At 36.0% G+C, this 20,862-nt stretch overlaps 1 protein-coding gene across 1 annotated transcript; it reads right to left on the bottom strand.

The window, feature by feature from the left end:
* Window positions 1-38: 38 nt before the first annotated feature.
* On the bottom strand, window positions 39-20,851 carry LOC120631350 (diphthine--ammonia ligase). Its single transcript, XM_039900868.1, has 14 exons — window positions 20,737-20,851; window positions 19,055-19,239; window positions 18,223-18,296; window positions 17,611-17,716; window positions 12,996-13,165; window positions 11,832-12,331; window positions 9,290-9,474; window positions 8,601-8,729; window positions 7,733-7,894; window positions 5,392-5,557; window positions 3,962-4,063; window positions 2,287-2,474; window positions 1,516-1,679; window positions 39-184 (listed from the first exon to the last, which is right to left on the bottom strand). The coding sequence occupies exons 1-13, from the start codon at window positions 20,849-20,851 to the stop codon at window positions 1,524-1,526; spliced, it is 2,238 nt and encodes a 745-aa protein (XP_039756802.1). The 3' UTR covers window positions 39-184; window positions 1,516-1,523.
* Window positions 20,852-20,862: the final 11 nt, after the last annotated feature.

The raw sequence follows: 20,862 nt of genomic DNA, 5'->3' as shown, positions 1-20,862 counted from the left end.
TTGTTTTTATTGTTTTGTTCAAAATGAAAACACTGTTCGATTTGCAATAAAAATAATTTATATATTTTGACTTAAAATATGGTAAACTCGGTAGCATAATTAACAAAATTTTATAAACACTGAAAAATATTCAGCAAATATATTTTTAAAACGGCAATAAAGCATCTGCATATGGGCTTGGTACCTGCAAACAAAAGAGTTAAGTTATACTTTGTTTTTTACTAGCAGGGACTGCGTAGAATTACTGTTTCTCCTTCCCCGAGAGATTAAAAGGGCAGTAAATAACAGATTTACACTTTCATAATTATTTGTATGTTTACATAGTTCTGCACAACCCAAGCAGTGGCATGCATATATGCATGGATGAATTTTCTTGGATGACCCGGTTAACTTTGTACCACTAAAACACAATCTGTTGAAAGTAAACGAATTTGGCAATTTCTGCTGTCTCTTAGGGGTTTTGGCCAAATTTCAGTATTGAGGCAAACGGAACAAAAATAACAAATTTATCCAGCCATTTTTGAGCTAAAGTGAGTCATATGGAGGTAGTTAAACGAAGATTGTCGATCTTTTTCGTTTAACTACCTTCAAACCTATAAAGTAGTGATGAGATGAAAAAGTATACAACCCACATTGAGGTAATTTTGGGACACCTCAGAGCCCTTCAAATAAATGTGGTAATTCTGTCGGACAAAGCACTGCATAGCTATTGCAATATTATGCAACATTTATTTGCAATGCCCTGAGGTGTCTTAAGTACCTTTATGTATGTTGGATACTTTTCGTTTAATTACGGTCCAATAGATAGCTAGAATTTAATGACCGATGGAAAATCGCATTCTAGGCACTTATACTTGGTATTCGAATGTTAAATGCCTACTCTGGTCGAACAACCTGTGCACGTACTACAAAAGCTTATATTCCGCCAGAGATGTGCATGGATGAGAATTTGTGTGAAACTTAGCATTAAATAGCTTCAATTATGAAGAAATAAATTGTGACTGTGGGGCGCATTAAAATTCATAGACTAATAAAAAGTGAAAATTTGTACTATTTAATTTTTATTGATCTTATGTATTATATTGTGACAATTCAGGGGTTCAAAAAATATCTAAAATTATTTAAAATTGACAAGTTTAAGAGAAGGGTTAAACAAACTACTAAGAACCTAAAGGACCAGTTGTTATAACTACGAAAAAGGCGTGCCTGCCTAAGTATGAAATGTGTACAAAAATGAGGACAAGTGCATGTAAAAAATACTTTTGGGTATGCAGTTATATGCATATGAACACCAAATAATTATTATCTGGAGACCAAGTTTGGTCGAAAAATACATATATTTACTCTGTGTAATAGCAATACAAGAGAGAATATCAGATAGTGGCTGCAGTGGTCTGAGTCTAGTATCATCCATTTCATACAAGCGTAAAGGCACTGTCTACCCTCAAGTTTTTTTTTAAAGCTATTTACACCCTGAACACCGTTTGGCATGCCACTGTGTCTAGTGATACTCACGTGTAGAGTCACTCCTGCAAGCGCAGGCCGCTGATGGAGAGGAAAGTGAAGGCGTTGTGTAACGCCACGACTGGTACAGCACTTAAAGCCACGCGGGAGTTAAGTCGTCTGCCAACTATCGCTGCAGCAGTTGACATACATTGCGGCGTAGGGGAGCCCCACACCTGCGAGTAAAAATATTGGTCATATTTCTTAAATAAAAAAATAAGCCTTGTGGTTTTACTAAAGTACTTATTCAATTCAGCAATATTCTCTATACGAATTCAATAATGAAAAGGGACACTTGAAAACCTAATAAGAGAAGCACCAATCCTTCATTCACAGTAATCAATGAATGGAACTTTCGACTTCAATTGATTGCAAACTTGAAGTGGATGAAAAAACTTTCTATTGAAAACCCCTATATAAAAATACTCTAAATAAAATTTTGCTCATCCTTGGCTGCCAACACTTGATATATACTTCATGTGTATTATTTCATGTGCAGGTATGTATGAATGTGCGTGTGAACTATTGTTTTAATAATTATTGTGGCCCCATATCACCTTAAATGTAAACGAAGTTGATGTTGAGGTTGTCACCGCGTATTTTTTTAATGAAAAAATAGTACTGTTATTTCTGTAAAACTATTGATCCTAGGAATACGTCGTGGAACAGAACCTCTTCATAATGATCAAAACTGTAAAGGCTGGCTAAGTAGGTACTCCGTTTCCATTAATTAACTACAAGATTCATCAAAATCATTTTTTGCCAAGCATATTAAGTACCAACCTGATAGAATATCCTAATATAGAGCGCAGGGCAGGGCTCCCGTTCTTGGCAGTCGTTGAGCAGTTTTCGCAGCGCATATTCGAGCACAGCTTCTAGGTCACTGTCGGACATGTTGGACGCATGCGTGCGGTGTCGATCGCAAGCGGCCGCGTCGGCGAAAGACACTTGACACGTAGAGGGGGATGAACCTGCGAGAAGATACGTCCTTGTACAAATACAGTTCGTGAAAGGTCAGACCTGCATTTTTTCTTCTCAATAGCTTGTTGCTATTGAAAATGTGTCATAAAACTTGGCTAAAAAACAGTCATTCTTTCTCAAACACGAGACACGCAAACAAGCCAGGCAAAGTATAAGAAATTTGTTTTAAACAATTACTAGGTTCCTTTTTTGGGTATAAAATAAATAAATAATAATATAAATAGTCTCAGGGGCTGGTATCATTCCGTCACGACCGACACTGAGATGGGATATAGGCACTTTGATACAGTAAGTACACTACCATCCAATTTTATTTCTTTCATTAATATCGTACGCTGTTTTACCTTTTTTTTAAAGCTGGAAATAATAATAATAATAAATATACTACGTCAATACACACATCGCCATCTAGCCCCAAAGTAAGCGTTAAGCGTTAAAATAGAAAAGTCTACTAGAAAATTGCCATGTCGACCTGTCGCGAACAAAAGTTAAATAAAACTTAACGAATTGTGCTTTAATTTGATGTATCACAGGACTTGTGGAGCTTGGCCTAGAAGATACCTATTCACTGTTTTTTTTAAAACCACTCTGGTTGTGCCATATACATGATTGAGGTTTTGAACTTCTTTTGCACTCGCAAGGGCGTTCAAACCCTCAATCACACAGAGAGAAAATGCAAATTTCTTCTTGCGAGTTTTAAAGATATTGATGACGTATGGATTAAAATCAGACTAGTGTCTAAGAGTGCTATGGTAATATGATGAAGAAGCTGTTACTGGAGCAACAATACAATTAAACAGAAGTAGTGTTTAGTAACATTTTATTCAAATTATATAAATATCTCTATAATATAATTTATTTTTTGCTTTCATCAATTAAAATATCATTTGACTTTACGGTGGAGGACATCGTGAAAAAACCTGCATGCATGAGTTATTCGTAACGTTTTGAAAAGGATGTGAGCTCTTCGCGCTTGTCTGGCGTTGTGGACCTAAATCCTTCTCATCTGAGTGGATACCCGTGCCCTGTAGTATGCTGGTAGAGCGATAAGTTGATATAAATATGAACTTACTAGCTGTTGCCCGCGACTTTGTCTGCGTTTGATTTTGTTTTTTGATGTGGCATTAAATTAAGTTGTAATTCTAAAAGAAATTTAAGTATTCAGTATAGCTAAGCCTTAAATGAGGGGTTTGCTGCTGTCCGCTGTGGAGTTCTGTCCTCTATCTCCAACCACAGTTTGGGCAAAATTAAACACATATTATAACCTCTATAGTACAAAAATAATGTCGGTACAAAAAGTATCCTATATTACTTTTACACTTCCAAGAATATGTGTACAAAGTTTCATGAGGATCGGTTAAGTCGTTTTTGCGTGGAATAGTAACAAACAAACTTACATTGACATTTATAATATTAGTAGGGATGCAAGATTTTGCTTGTTTTAAACAAAATTAACATCCTAAAAGTATCGACCTACCTGTGGCGACGTAACAAACAATAGCAGCGACAGTGTTCTCATAGTTCCACCTCCTCGTAATGGCCACTTTATAGTCTCCGACATTGCAACCGGTTTCTTCATCTAAAAATAAATTAAAGAAGAATATACATAAACACTTATAATCGAAACCGACATACTGATGTAATGCTTATCACACAAAAATTTTCCAGTCGTGGGAATCGAACCCACGGCCTGGAAGTCAGAAAGCAGGGTGACTGCCCATTGCGCCAATCGGCCGACAATACGGTGGCATGTGTTACAGTTATTTTATAAAGTGGGTAAATACTAAATATCCACACTTTTGATAACTGTAACTTCATATTTGCCAGATATTTTATTAAATTGATTAGGGTTTTACAAATACCCTCATAATTATTAATTAGTTAATAGATAGTTTTTAAGAAATAGTTAAAATTATATTTGATTAATAACCAATGTTCATGACATTGAGTTGGTGGGTTTTTTGATATAAATACGGGTGTATTTTCGATACACTTAATTCCTACATGGACTCGAACGATGCAAAGATACCTCCCGGTGTCGTAGTCGTTTATCATATTCTAATAGGTTCCTTCGTAGACAGTGGCGTGCATAGAGGGTTTTGTACAGGGTATGCAAATAATATAAAATCAAGAATATCTCTAGTAATTGTTATAAAAACCAAAGAGTAGGCTTTTTATAACACTTACTATTTATTTATATTTTGTATCATCTGCCCCCTTAGTGCATATTCTGTGCATACCATGTATGCACGCCACTGTTTGTAGACTATTCACATCACCTAAAATGAGTCTATGTCAGGGCGGAAAGCTGCTGGTAAAAGTTATCCACGGAATTTCAGTTATACGAGTAGCATTTGTTACTGACCAACATGATTTGACCGCTAGATTTATCGCGGTAAAATTTTACATAAAATTAGTTGGCATCCTGGAAACAGCTATTGCCGAAGTCCATTTTATTCCTGGCAAATAAATAGTTGATGCGGTTTTTTTGAAAAAACAAACTACGATAAAAAAAAATACCTGTGTAATTCACACACGGCATAAGTGAAACTACTGAAAATTAGCCTACACGAGATTGAGTTGTATATACAACAATAACAAATACAATACAAAAATAATAAATATATACAATGAAAACCGAACAATACAGAGGCTTTAGAGATACATTATTTATTGTCTCTGAGAATTATTTTATACCAAGATTAAAAAAAAAAAAAATTTTTAATGCAAAACAATTTATTATGATTCATTAAATATTAAAAAATATTCAGTTTTCACGATAACTAGAACCAAATTTATATAAATTTATGTATTTGTTTGTTTATCGGGACGAGATTGTGTTTCATCGGGTTCCAAATCACAACTATTCTAAAGGAATAAGTATCATAATAAGTAAGGCCGACTCACATTCGAAGCGATTGTTATCCGTATGTGCCCAGGCATGCCACTCGACGCAGGCCGCCCGCGGTAATGCCTCCACCACAGCGCACTGTACTATAGCGCCCGCGGTTCGCCGCTCGAGTTGCCTTCTAGCCTCCCGAGCCGCTCCTCGACCCGTCACGTAACATACGCTCTGGAAAACAATGGGCATGATTAAAGGAACAAAGAATCGCTAAAATATTGTATTTATCTAATGACTTTATTTTTATTCAAAGTGCAAATGGTATTTTTTTCAATAGGCAGGTGAAACACCGAATGCAAAATTATGACGTCACGTCTATATAAGCATAGTTTTGTAACGCTTGAACTTCGAAAATCCCTGCGCATATCAAGTATTTTTCAAACTATCAGTTGCTAAGATTTTTTACTTCCATACCAAAATCAATAATGTTTAGCTATGATACGAGTTACATACAGTTCTAATTTGCCTGTGAGGTCACAAATGCGGCCGTGACACCGACGTGAGTTTTTGCGGGCAATATTTAAAAAACAAAACCTTTAATTACTGCCACAAGTTACATCCTATAGTCGGAAAAATGTAATAGGCCCGTTTTGACATTTGTGCAAGACCATAGAATGTAACTTGGAACGAAACTGAAAGAAACAAAAAAATAAAAATCAATTACATACAGTGTTTTAAAAAATACGTAAATTTTTTTGGGACGTTAAATAATATGAAAGAACATATCGCGAGTATTCTTTTTGCGCTTACTTCATAGTAGCATGCAATTTATAATTGTTGCGAAATGTTCCGAAAACAGTTACGTTCTCAGTCTTTTTTTTTTATACTAGAGCTGTAACCATTTTTTTTACTGAATATCGAAATTAAATATTGTGTAGTTATCTTTACTGCGAAGAATGAGCTTGGTTCTCAAAATGGGTTCTAAATAATGAGTCTGAGATGATGTATCTGACCAAGCGGCACATGACTGAAGCGTCCCCGCGCGCACTGCGCAGTTTTTCGTTCCTCATCTTGTAAAGTTGACTGTGCGCTCGTTTAAGTTTGATATATATTGTTTACTATTACGTTAACTATGGCTCTTCTATTTTGGACATTAATTTAAACAGTGATTTGACTCGATTTTTGTGTTTGTTGTTATATAGTACTAACTCTGTTTCAACATGTTGAAAAGTGGATGAGGATGTTTCAACATGTTGAATATAATCAACAGCCAGTCACGCGTATTGGTTGTGAAGTTAAAGGAATACTTTTAACGAACGAACACTTTACAATACATAATAATATCAATCAAGTACTGATACAAACTTGAATTGATTTATCGTGAGTATCGAGTACAGAGTCTTATGGTTCCATAACTAGTTACGTCGCGATGACAAATGTCAAAACGGGCCTATTACATTTTTACGACTATAACATCATAGGCCAGTTTTTCAAAATTAGTCACAAAAAGGGAATTTGTTATACTTAGATTTGCATTGTTTGCCGGTGACGTTTATTTTGACATTAAGCAAATTTTAAACAGAATGTTTATTAGTTTCAGTAGTTTCAGAGTTCATCAAAAGGCAGGGGCAAAAGCGGGTGTCGTATGAGGTGACTCAGGGTATATAACGGAGGACGGGCATCAGCGTCCTCTGTGCTACTACTACCATCTACTGCGAACATTAACCCGGCAAACCCGCCCATTGGGAGAGGCCTAAAGTCCACCAGTGGACTGTTATAGGCTATTGATGATCATTGATGAAACAAATCTTTACTCTATATAACATTAGTATAGATTATATACACTATATAATGGCTTCAGTGTATTGTTGGGGCTGCTGCGCTTTTGCAGTGCATCAAAAATGTTTGCGGAGAACCACGTTGATGACTTCTACTTTTGATGCAGATCATGAGAAAAAGATCTGCATCAAAATTCTGCAAAGAGCAGAATGCGCCGAAGCTCCAACAATATTTTGTAAATATTAACCGATAAATGGGGAAATCCCTTTATGGACTGGGTTGGTACACACTCACACACCAAGTGCTCAAGAGGGTTACTTACCTTAGTTAGGTGATTCCTAATTATTTATTAAATACTTTTTTTTTATGAATTTATATTTTAATACTCATTATCCTATTCCGGTCTAAGAGGAATCCAAAAAATATCATAAAAATTGGTCCAGCCGTTCTTGAGTTATAAATGGTATAACTAACACAACTGCCTTTTATATATAAAGATTTATAGGTTTGGCCAATTTTAGTTTATAATATAGTAAATAAGATAATTGTTATTGTTGTAGCTATGGATTTTTATCTGAATTAAACTTTATTATCATTATTATTATATCACTATAGACATAGACTCACTTGTACAACGCTCCGGATGTGAGCCCGTGGATGAGCCGCCCTCAACACTCGGGTGAGATGTCTCAGTGCGAGCGAACACTGCGCCCTCGCTCCCCCGTCCGTTAGTTTCATACAGCCCGGCACGAGAGCGATCTGACCGCAAGTACCGACCACTTCACCCACCTGCAATATGCAATTGGATATATTGGTGCTAGCGCCGTGCAGTTCATGCACGCACAAAAGCACTTCCTATCCTATAGTCTATGAAGTTTTACTTTTTTTTTTCAATAATTGTGTATGTATAAATAATTTTATTTCGGCTATTTGTCTTTCTGCGCCTTTTAAATAATAATTAATATACTACGACAATACACACATCACCGTCTAGCCCCAAAGTAAAGTAGCTTGTGTACTGGTAATAAGATAGCTGATGAATCTTTTTATGAATATAATACACATAAATACTTATAATATACAGATAAACACCCAGACACTGAAAAACATTTATGTTCATCACACAAATATTCATCTAAATTCTATAAATTCATAAAAAGATTATTTCCATCCCTGCTTTCATTGTTATGCATGATATAGAAAAAAGCTATTACTACATATAACTATACTATTTTGTTATTAAATAACTGAAAGTACTCGTAGTCGAAACAAAACAATAACTCTCTCTCTGCCACGCGCATATGATTGAGCGCGTGCAAGAGATACAGAGAGACTTATCACAAATGCAGTGCAACATCCCGCCTTGAGCTTATTCATATAAACATAAACGCAATGCGTTTATTTGTTGTACGTGTCACCTCTTCTTAAAAGACCTATACTTGGTGGAAAAGGCATTTCCGCGTGACGCGAATTCGTATACAAAATTGAAATGAACCTTAAACGCTTGACTATACGGTCCAATGTTCGCCGGCGCCCAGTGCGATATTCCTTGGACATGCATCGTGACGCGTTCCTTCATTACACCGTCGCTGTCCTGATTATTGTTGAGTGCTTTATATGCAACCTAAAAATAGACACGATAAGTATGAGAGTGAAGGTAAATAAAAAGTTGTGTTTGACCAGATTCAATAGAACGTATACGTCCATTAATGTTATTAAAAACGCTTCTGCGACAGAAAACCGATAAAATACCAATCTGTGACCAAATGTGAAAAAATAGAGCAAAAATGCAAAATTCAAAAATATTCTATGCCACTACAAAGTATACAAATATATTATTATTAATCTCAGCGAAATTAAGCTTAGCAAGGAATAATATATAAATTAAAAATAAAAAAAAAAACCACCGAGTCTCAATATTACTGATCTAGTCTACTACTAAGCACTTTCATTTGATACTTTTAGTGAGGGAGTTGTAAAAAAATGAATAAAACAGACAGACAGATATTCAAGAACACTCTCGAATTATTCAACTTTAAAACAAAAATAAAATCAGTATCCGTTAGGCAGCTACGATGCTACAGGCAGACACATAACACAGACAGTTCAAACTTATTAACACCCTGTCGTTTTACGACGGCGCGGTGGTTAGAATTTATAAAGAAGTAAGTCGCATGTTCTTACCCCGTCCAGTATAAGTCCAACGTCATTCGGTAGAGGGCATTGTACGCACACTCTCGTGGGAGGGTTTGGAAACGAGAATGTGTCAACGTACACCTTGTTAAGCGCCGCGTATTGGTCCATATCGCGCATGTATATGTTCACCGAGCAGACGTCGGGTAGTCGCAAGTTTTCCGACTCGAGTAGGTCTGAAATTGTTATAGTGTGTCAGTTTTTATTATATATATACTTTTACTAGCGAGTCTGGCAGACGTTATTCTTCCCCAAAAATGAAAAAATAAACCTGGAATCTGAATGCAGCGCCACCTATCGGGTCCAATTGTGAACCGAAACAATTCAGGGTCCTGCAAACAAAAGTTCCGAAGAACGAAGTGGCATTTGTCGCACAACATTTATAATTTCTGGGTTATTCCAGAAGTACTCTTTAGGTTGAGTACCTAAAGAGTGTTTATTAGTGCCATTGCCATTTTAGGGTATATATAGCAAAATTGCGAGTAATTAAATATAAACCGCTGCTATAAGGCGGGTTCGAGGGATGGATATACACAGTGATTTCTTGTCGTCGAACATCTACAGTAATCCCAAGCAATATTTAAAATAATTGAGATTTAGATTAAAAATTAAAACATTATCTGCATTTCGAAATTGGTAGCAACTGATTAAATTAAGTATTTGTTCGATTAGTTTTTCTGCTGCGTGAAACCGTTTATTCCCCGTTGTAGAAATATAATAATCTGCTACTTTAATATTTTATAATACTTTGCACATTTGTACTATTGATAGAATTGATACCAGCGCCGTGCCGTACCGCTGGCACTTGATACAGGGTGTTTCTTTATTATTAGTTTTCGTTTAATATGTTTTTCCAATGAATACGAGACATTCGACAGATTAACTGAGTAAGACGACAAAAAGTTCACCGTATATGTAAGACCTATTAGTCATAAACTAAGTAGGTATCGTTCTATTTTGTTTATCAGTTTTCTAATTTGTTTTAAGTGTCTTCTGTAATTATTCAGTGCCGCAAGTCGTGCATTTTATAATGCCATGCCTACCCGACATAATAATATAAGTTGCACCTAAACAATAACAAAGTTAAATGAGATAAGAGTGTCAGAGATAAAATGTACTGCTGCAGTGCAAACTATCTTATCAATGTAATCTGTCATCTTTTAAACAATCTACAACTGAGATAAGTGTTGCCATATTTTGATTTTTATAAAAAAACAATTTTGGAGTATATTTTTAAATACTATTTTTCGATTAAAACAATATTAAGAGCGTAACATCACTAAATTTGATTATAGAACTTTACAAACTGAATGCACTATGACCACTATTTCCCCTTTCTTGATATTATTAATTGTTAACATTTATTTAAAAATAAAAAAATAAACAGAGTTATCCACTTTTTATATTCATCAATAGCCTTAAATTTAAATATTCATCAATAGCCTATAGCAAACAGTTCACTGCTGGACTAAAGACCTCTCCCAACAAAGGTTTTGCTCATAATCACCACGCTGAGCAAAGTGGTCGGTGAAAAAGCTGCTCGCTGCTCTTTGTTATATTCCCTTAGTCACCTCGTACAACACCCGACACGCACAACGCGACACGGTAAGAGGAGGACAACAGTATTCTCATCAACCGTCACCACACGGCACCCGCCAGCAGTGTATGCATACAGCAGGACAATTGCATAAATGGCAAAAGTTCTCCTCCTACACGAGTTATATATCGATCTTAGGGTAGTAGTGATTTTGTGCATGTATGAAGAGCACGCCACTGCCCGCCAGCATAACCAAAACCAGTCTGTCTTCAAGTTTGAACATGACTTATTTTGCCGACCTCACATAACGGGGAATTAAAAAGAAGTATAGTTGGTCAAATCTATCCCAAAAATATTGCTTATAATTCATTTAAAACAAAAATTTGTAACGCGAGTTTATTGCTATAGTATTTATTAGTATTTTCATAGTATAGTATTGTCATAAGACAATTTATACTCTCACATTAGAAATTTTATGATATACGATGAATACTAACATGGGCGTACCCATCTGGTCTAGAGGGGGCAAATGAGATTCTTTAGGTCAAATCGTCTGCGGCTGTTCTGCGAAATCATTTTAGAAGGCCCTCTATAATCGATATTTGTCTGTCTGTCCGTCTGTATCTTGGCCGCCATAAATTTTTTATGAGTTCTTTTCTATGAGTTAAATTTTCTGCGATATTTCCAGGGCAAGGGGAAGCGGCCCTCCCCTGGGTACGCCCATGAATACTAAGCTTAATGTTTCTTGTATTTACGAGAGTAGCATGTTTTACGAGAGTAGTGTTACCCAATCAGAAAACATTGCGATCGTCACAGTGTCGCTGTCTTCTTACGAATTATCGACCCCACAGATTGTTTATTAGGCAGCCTAAAAGCCGCTTAAGGTATAGTAATATTATGAAAATATATTCATAACTTATTTAGTATGGCAAACCCTAAAAACAAACATGCAAATACTAGCACATAAAAGAAAAGCTTTTGCACAAGTTTACCTACTAATGAGTTTCTTCATAGCGTCCTTAGTCGCTACAGCTGTATCAACACCCTCACCGACAATGCCTCCGATGAAATACCACCCATGTCTGTTCCCATATATCGTTCTGTGATCCAACACTGGCTTTATCTCACTTGAATCGTGCATTTCATCGTAGTAATAACCGTCCTCTACATTTTCTTCAAGTTCGTTATCACACAAGTTGAGTCCTTCAACATTGTCCCCGGAGTATGTGAGCAGAGGGTGAAATTCATTTTTCTTTATTTTCTCAACTTTCTCCAGTTTCTCTATAGACTCTAGTTCGGTCTCACTTAGTTCTATATCACTTATGTCGCTAAACACCGTATCGCTCAAGTCTTTTACAAAATCTAATGAGTTTCTCACTGTTGGAGGTAGTTTTATTACTTCGTAATTCTCTTTATCTTCTAAGTGTAACTTTAAGTTTAAATAGCCGACAGACGCTACTGGGTCTTCGGTATGCATCACCATTGCTTTTTCATCTCTGTTGACAATTTCATTTTGTTTAAAGCATTTCTTGTAGTATCTAAACGAACGTAACTGTTGAATTAGGACCTTTCCCGTCACAATTATAATAATTGAAGGACCGGGCGGATGGTCCACTTGACTGTTCGACGACCTCCCTGGCGCAAAGGTGAGCGCTGTGAATTTAAGTAGGAGGTCCCGAGTTCGATTCGATTTCTGAATTTTCTCTGGTGGGAAGCTTTGCCTATGGCTAGTTACCACTCTACAGACAAAGATGTGCCGCTAAGCGATCTAGTGTTCCGGTGCGATGTCGCGTAGAAAACGATAAGGGGTATGACTACCATACTCCGTAACAGTTTAGCCCGCTACCATCTTAGACTGCATCATAACTTACCACCAGGTGAGATTGCAGTGAAGGGCTAACTTGTAGAGAAATAAAAATTATTTTGGAAATATTTGGGAAACCATCGGCTATAAGTAAACAGAACAACACAGTGCAAACCTCACATTAACACCTCCCACATGTTACCGCCCTGTGTCCGCATCTACTTGAGCCTTAGTTATTAAGCCATATGCGCCTGAAATTACACAGGAAACCATTCCCTTCAGAGCGGCCCCGGACGATCTCAACAGAAATATTTAATACTTCTAAAAACGGATAGTACTAGAAAAACATAACTTACATAATTAGTTTCTTCCTAAACAGCGGACAGTCAAGCGTAAATGTCTCATACTCGCCACCTTCGCCGCACACGTTGAGTCCATATTTTTCTTGCATGACTAGAAGATGGGGCTGTATTTCTTTGATAGTCATGCCCAGGTGTATCCGCGGATCGAGACCTAAAGCTGCCACCTATTTATGAAAGAAGACAAATGAGGCTTACTGTTTACAACTACAGATAAATATGATCCATCAACCTCAGCATATTGTCACACTTCTAGCTTTTTATAAGTGTAACAGTAATTTTATAAAGTGGGTAATATATCCAACCTTTTGATAATTATAAATTCATATTTGCCAGATATTTTATTAAATTGATTAGGATTTTACAAATACCCTAATAATTATTAATTAATTCATAGATAGTTTTCGAGAAACAGTTAAAATTATATTTGATATATGATACTGATATGAATAACCCATGTTCATGAGTTTGTGGGTATTTTGATATAAATACGGGTGCATTTTCGAAACACTTCAGTCCTACATGGACTCGAACGATGCAAAGATACCTCCCGGTGTCTTAGTCGTTTGTCATAAGAGACTAGCGACTCGCCCTGGCTTCGCCCAAAAGACAAAATACAAATATTCTGTCTTTCGGGAGTTTGAATGTTTTTAACTCTGATATACTCTGAGATATTAATTTTAATGATAGCCTGTAAAGGACAATTTTAATCCACATAAAATGCACAACTTATCTAAAGTATTTAATTGGATGAGGAATAAGGGTATTGTTTAAAATAGTTTTTTAAATAAAACATAATTTTTTTGTTGTAAAATGTAAAAGGTATAAGTTAGTGAATTATTTAGCTTTTGTAAAGTAATTTTATAGCGTCATTCCATCCACAAATCAACCGCAGTAACCACAAATAAATAAAATGAATATAATCGGATATCTAAGGAATTCGATATGTTATATCAGATTTGTATTTCAGAGGATAATAATAAAGTAGCTGTTTAAAAAACAGAGCATTTTTTGGATTCCGTGTGAACCGATTCTTTCCCGGGTTAACAATATCAGCTTACCTGGGTATATTTTTACAATTTTTTTTTTTATATTATTCATTGACAGACCAAGCAGATGGCATTAGGTTATCTGATGGTAATAGGAAAACTGTCGCATGTAAAGACAGCAACACTTGGCAGGGTACGCCTGGAACCCATTAACTGCACGTGCACGTGTCCCCTCCCACAATGGGAAGTGTTAAGGCCGTAGTCCACCACGCTGGCCCAGTGCGGATTAGTGGTCTCCTCACACCTTTGAGAACATTATGGAGAACTCTTAGGCATGTATCTTTTCTCACAATGTTTTTCTTCACCGTTGAAGCAAGCGACTTTTTAATTGTTTAGCCTCATGTAGCTCTAATAACACCGGAAACCACGACCTTTCCGACCGGAACACAGCATTGCAACTATGCTGCTTTGAAGCTGAAAAACTTCAAAGCAGCATGGCACTTCCCCAGATGAGCTCGGTAACAAAAAGCTACCACGAGAAAATCTCGATTGATAGAAGTAGCGTTACAGTAAAGTCAAAGTCAAAGTCAAATATTTCAGCATTTAGATAGATCAGGCACATAGATGGCACTTTCGATGCTTGCATTTCTTAAACAATATGTACCCCGCAGCGTTGGTCGATCCCCGACGAGGTGGACGGACATTAGGCGCGTCGCAGGTAGCCGCTGGATTCAAGCGGCACAAAACCGTGGAATTTGGAACTCCCTACAAAAGACCTATGTCCAGCAGTGGACGTCTATCGGTTAATATAATGATGACTAAGACGACAGCGATAACTACGATAAACTTAGCCGGGTGCATGCGAATAGAACATGCAGGCAATGTTGTTGTTGGCTGATTTGGTATGATATATTTCTTTTTTTTTTTTTTTTTGCAACGAGCACTTGTTGAACACGGTCGTGTACAGTTGTGTTATACAATTTGTTTACCTACCGTCATTTAGTGTACTTAGAACGCGGGAAAAATGGTTGTAAAGAAATGTGCATCGTGTAACAAAAACATCACGAAAAAGTGTCCTGGCCTAGAATGCAGCAGGTGCAGCAAGGTGATCCATGCGGATCCATCGTGCTCCAAACTTTCGAACAAGCAACTTAACACCTTAAAAAACGCTACGGGTATTGAGTGGAGTTGTGAGGAGTGCCTCCTAAACGTGACCCGTAGGTCGTCTTTCATTATCCCTGATGATGATCCGGACGAGGATTCGGATTCTGGGCACACCCTGCATTCAACAAAATCCGTCATCGATACACGGAAGCTTGTCCAGGATATTAGTGCCGTGTGGCAAGTCCTCCAGTCGGGAGAGGCCCTTAGTCCAGCAGTGAACTGTAATAGGCTGTTGATGATGATGATATTTCTTTTAGACAGTTTTCCTGTCTTAACAAATAAAATTATACGTTATAACCTATACAATAAAAGTTACTATCGTGTATCAGCTACAAGATGACTAGTATGTGTGTAGGTAGAAATGATCAAGAGAGGTCGAAGTGCATCCGTTAATGTGTGCTCAGTCAGATAATTGATAAATGGAGTCTCAACTCATAAGGTCACATTACTAGTTCATATTGCAGTTAAGTCTGTTTTAATATATGCAACGTAAGGCGCGGTTTACAGCATTTGCAACTTGCCCGTAGGGCGTAACACGCATTTGGTAAATAAATAGGAAAAATGGGAAAGTAACGCTTCGGATTGAGTTATTTAGTTTGCGGCTAGATACTTTGTTGCTTGATACTTTGCGGCTAGATGACGATGTGTGATTGTCGTAGTATATTTTTTTATCTATTATTAGATATACACGTAGTAGGTACTTGGTCTATAGCAGAGGCAATTCTTCCTGTGACATGTGTCCGCCCCGCCACACCCTATCCATGTCTGTATAAACCGCGCCTTATTGTGCCCTACCCTGTATTATTTAACATAGAAGATTTAATGCATCTAAATGCGAGCGTGCGGAAGGGACCTCCTTGAAGTGAACTTCAGACAATGCGTTGTTTGTTAACCGACATCGCAAAAGGGAGATTACTACGTGTATAAGAGTATCTTTACGTATTTATGATGTCCTTTGTTTCACGGCCAAATGGAGCGGACTGCTTCCAAGCGACCTTGTCAATAAAAAAAATATTAATAGTATAATATGTATAGCAATCAGTCGCTGTAATAAATCTCGGAACGTCAGTCACGCCTGATAGGAATCATTGACGTTGCCGTGCGCTTGCTAAGAAGATTCCTTACTCATTGCTTCGGTAGAATAGAGGCCAGAATTGCGTTACAAATTCAAAATCCGTGTTATGGTCCGAGAAAAAAAAAAAAAAAAATTGTTTTGTCAACAGTGCATCTTAGCCAATTCTGGCAAAATTTTGCATTGGGATAGCTTGTAGGTATTTATAAATAAATAAATAAATATACTACGACAATACACACATCGCCATCTAGCCACAAAGTAAGCGTAGCTTGTGATATGGCTACTAAAATAGCTGTTAAATATTTTTATTAATATAATACACATAAATACTTACTTATAATATACAGATGAACACCCAGACACCGAAAAACATTAATGTTCATCACACAAACATTTTACTGTTGTGGTAATCGAACACGGCCTTGGACTTGGAAAGCCGGGTCGCGGGCTACTGCATTTATAGCATATACTTCTATATTTACTCTATTCTGATCTGCCAATCTAGATAACCTGCTACCGTCTTAGATTGCATCATTACTTACGATCTGGTGAGATAGCAGTGAAGGGCTAACTTATGGGGAAGTAAAGAAAAAAAAATGATCGGCGCAGTCTTGCCATGTCATATACTCTACCTGCTTTATAATACTAACGTTTGTTTAGTGTTAAATGTTTACGAAAATAGCAAAAACAGAAAATCGATGCGACAGTTTGTTTGTAGTTACCTAGCTAAATAATATATGAAGTTATATTTGTCAAAATAAATATTATCTATTACGCACTAGGTAAATAACGATAATTTGTAAACATCACGGCAAAGTAATTATCTAAATGTGTTCTTAAAGGTTTCGGTAAATAATTACTCACGTTCGTTAATGCACATTGCAAAGAATATGTAACTTGAAATTTAATAGGAATATTTTTCTTAATGCACCCGCGTCTCTTTAACCATCTACCTACATTTACTTATTCGATCACGGGAACGTTAACTGCTATTTTTATGGAATGAAAGAGGCCATCTAATCACGTACGAGTACGTTAGTCGCCCAGATGTGGTCCGACTGGTTACCAGCCAATTACTGGTCTATATATTAATTTTGGTTGTAAGTATATTTATTCACAGTATTAAATAATCATAACATTCAAATGAAATTATTAGATTGACTCAACCAAATTACGCTTTTTTTTTAATTCTGAATAATTCTTAATTAGTTAAGAGGAGAATAAAATTTCCGAGATCATGTGTGTCATGGAACATAAGAAAAACACATAGCTTACGCGTGCAAATTTATGACCAATACCAAGACGCGCCGGTTTGTGAAAGCCCTGTGATTGGTTGTAGGTACTTGGCACATTGCCTTTTCTTATAATAGAATAAGATTAAAACCTTTATAATGATGGCTTCAACACCACTGACTATCATTTCTTGCAGCAGCTCTTTTTGGTTTCTCCTCCACAAGTACGCAAGTGATACTAGACCTAGCCTCTGACATCTGAAAATAATTCCTCAGCTACATAACACATATATATATATAGAGAAAGATTGTATTTTGTGGTATAAGTGTTCCATAAAAAACAGTTTAATCTATAAAGAACACCCTCACGATGAAAACAAAGATCAAAGCGTCCGCCGTCCACAAAACGTACTCAGTGCGGTCTCTTGGCAGTAAACCGTCAATTGAAATAAATATTGTGCTCAGAATCGTCAACGCACTTTATTGTACCGTGCGGAACCTGGTGAAAACAACGAACTCGATCTAGCGTGAAATAAAAACATTATTGCAGCACCGCATTGTAGCGTACTGCTAAAAACATATATGAACCTGCGAGAAATGTGAACAGTGCAAAAAAAATGCTTACCAATTATGTAAATATTTTGTTAATAGTGGCATAGTATAAGCCATTACGAAAGCTTCGTTATTCATATCATTCTTGAATATTTGCATAGCTTCTGAGTGATTTTTAATAAATTAAAGAAAGTAAAGAAAACAATACTTACACATTCTCCACCCTAATTCTTTGGTAATCAGACAAAATGGCTCCAACAGCCACCGCTTCTATATCTACTTCATTCTGCAATAAAAACATGTTAAACTGTCAAAGCGGATTATATGCTTTATCCCCATGTCTATTGGTTCTGAGCGATAGATGTTGAAATCCCAAGATGCTGAAAAAGTTACCTCACACTGGCAAGAACCTTATTGGTAGACCCTGACTAGATGGACAGTCTATAGAGATATAATATGTTTTTTAGTTTTACAATGGCAACCCTGTTAATGCCTTCTATGCATTGGTATGGCTTTGAATATTTTGGCTAACCGACTGGTCCAGCATTTTATTTTTATTTTTACAAACTACGCGATGCAAAAAATATGTATGAATCAATAAATACTAGAATCAATGTAAACAAGTATTGCACAGAACAGAATCTCACAGAGCATCAGGTTTCTGAAATACAAGCTATCAAAGTTCTACTTGTGGCATGATACTTGTACCAATTAGTGAATAATGTAAACAAAGATTTAGCATATAAATTGACCTTTTTCATTTACATTTATAGATATACTATATATTTTTTAATTTATTTATTTATTTAGAAGACTGGTTAGGGTGTCTGTACCCTGTATAGGCACATTAAACATGGTGTCACAATAATGGTTGCAGTAGTCAAAACTGTGTTGCAAACAATTTTAACTCCCACCTCCACCAACACCAATGAATGCATGGAACCAATATCACAAAACCAGATTGTATTACATATCAGCTTTTATGTTTAGTTAAATTTTGTTAATGGTAATTACAGCAAATAAATAAATAAAAATTTAATTTACCTTAACTTTTGTCAAAAGCCTATACAAATCTTCCACCTCATCATTGTCAGTGGGCTTATAGTTCCTGCCTTGGTCCACAGCTACACCAGATATTATCTCTCTGTACAAGGGTAGGCCCATAGCCTCTGCGTACAGGGCAATACCCTGATGACCAACTGTTTGATACATGTAACTGTCCAGCTCATCTGAAACAAATCATTTTCTTTTTAAAAAGCAGCATTTTAGTGGTCTAGACTAGAACAATAGTCTTTCTATTAATAACATGCTAGGTGTCATTCTAGCTTATGCAACAAACTTTAAGAATTCTGAAATCTAGAAATTTTCAAATCCATGCTAAATTTGAAGATTTCTAGATTTCAGAATACTTTAAGCCATTTTTTATTGAGTTAAGGATACATGGAAAAAGTTTAGCAAGTTTCATTTTTTTTTAAATGTGGGGAAAAAATGGGGCTCACTTAACAGAATTATTATGTTTTTTTTAGAATTAAAATCACAATCATTTTAAAATAAAACTGTTTTGAGTTACAGTAGTAATGTAATGTAATTTATCTTATATGTCAACTCAATTTGGGCTTGCAGCTTTACCAACCAGGTAAGGTTTATCCTACATATCACAAGTTTTACAAAATAAATTATTAGTATTAATATTAAAATTTACTCATTATTAATTCTATTAAAAATATTATGTAGAAAGAAGCATGTGGTTTCATTTAACTAAATTTCTACATGACAAGTGTGACAAGTGTATGCATCTTAGATATTTATTTTTTGGATACAGTCCAAACATGTGTACCCATGTTTTAGAGATCACAGTGTACTATATAACAGCTACTTAAAGGAGTTTATTTAATATTATATACTCTGTTTAATCCTTACTTAATATTCGAAATGCAAAAGTGTTTGTCTGTCCTTGCTTAACACCCTAACTAAGCAACCAATCAACTTGATTTTTGGCATAGTTAGTTGAAGGGATGTAGAATAAATAATAGGCGACTTTTAATGCCAGAGAAACAAATGGTTCCCGTATTAAAAACACAAGCATAAAAAACCATAATAAACACAAAGAATGCAGGCAACAGCTAGTATTGTATTATAAAGGTACATTTGATATGTATTTTTAAATTATAACCACATAATGTATTTATTTCTTTGATTAATTAGGTGAATATATATTGCATGCACATTTATGCACACTGTGTGCTAGTCTGGCCATCCATCCAAACAAACAGATATTCATTATAAATGTTCCTTCTTTTTTCATTTAACAAATTGTTACATATAAATAAATAGATCATTTCTATTAACTTCCAGTAAAATAAAACAATTCTGTTGAATAAAGAAATTGAGGTACATTATTTCTTTATTCAACAGAATTATGACTAATAGTACCATTACTTTACTGGCTTTTGGTGAGCCTTAAAAAATAGCAGTGATCAATAAAAAAGATCATCTGTTGATACTATGGAAGGAACAGGATGGACCAATTATACATGGTAAATAAGCACCATTTTCACTAAATAGCGATCTCTACCAACAAGCTGTTGGGCATAATAAAGAGAGTTAGTTAGAATTAGAATAAGGGTTAAGGTACACACAATTCCTATTAGATGTACACAAATAACAAGTATTACTTTAAATAAAATACAAGTGAATTGTAAATAGATTTAAACGTCAAAAGTAACCTTTGAAAACAGGTTGGAGGTTGGCCAGAGCCACGATGGTATGCCCGGCGCCGACGCACTGCATCATGTTGTAGCAGCTGTCCTTTCCACCGCTGATTAACGCAACCACCCTCATCTTAGCAACTT

Source organism: Pararge aegeria, chromosome 18 (assembly GCF_905163445.1).
Source record: "Pararge aegeria chromosome 18, ilParAegt1.1, whole genome shotgun sequence".
Lineage (NCBI taxonomy): Eukaryota > Metazoa > Arthropoda > Insecta > Lepidoptera > Nymphalidae > Pararge > Pararge aegeria.
This window is presented reverse-complemented; position numbering and strand designations above follow the sequence as displayed.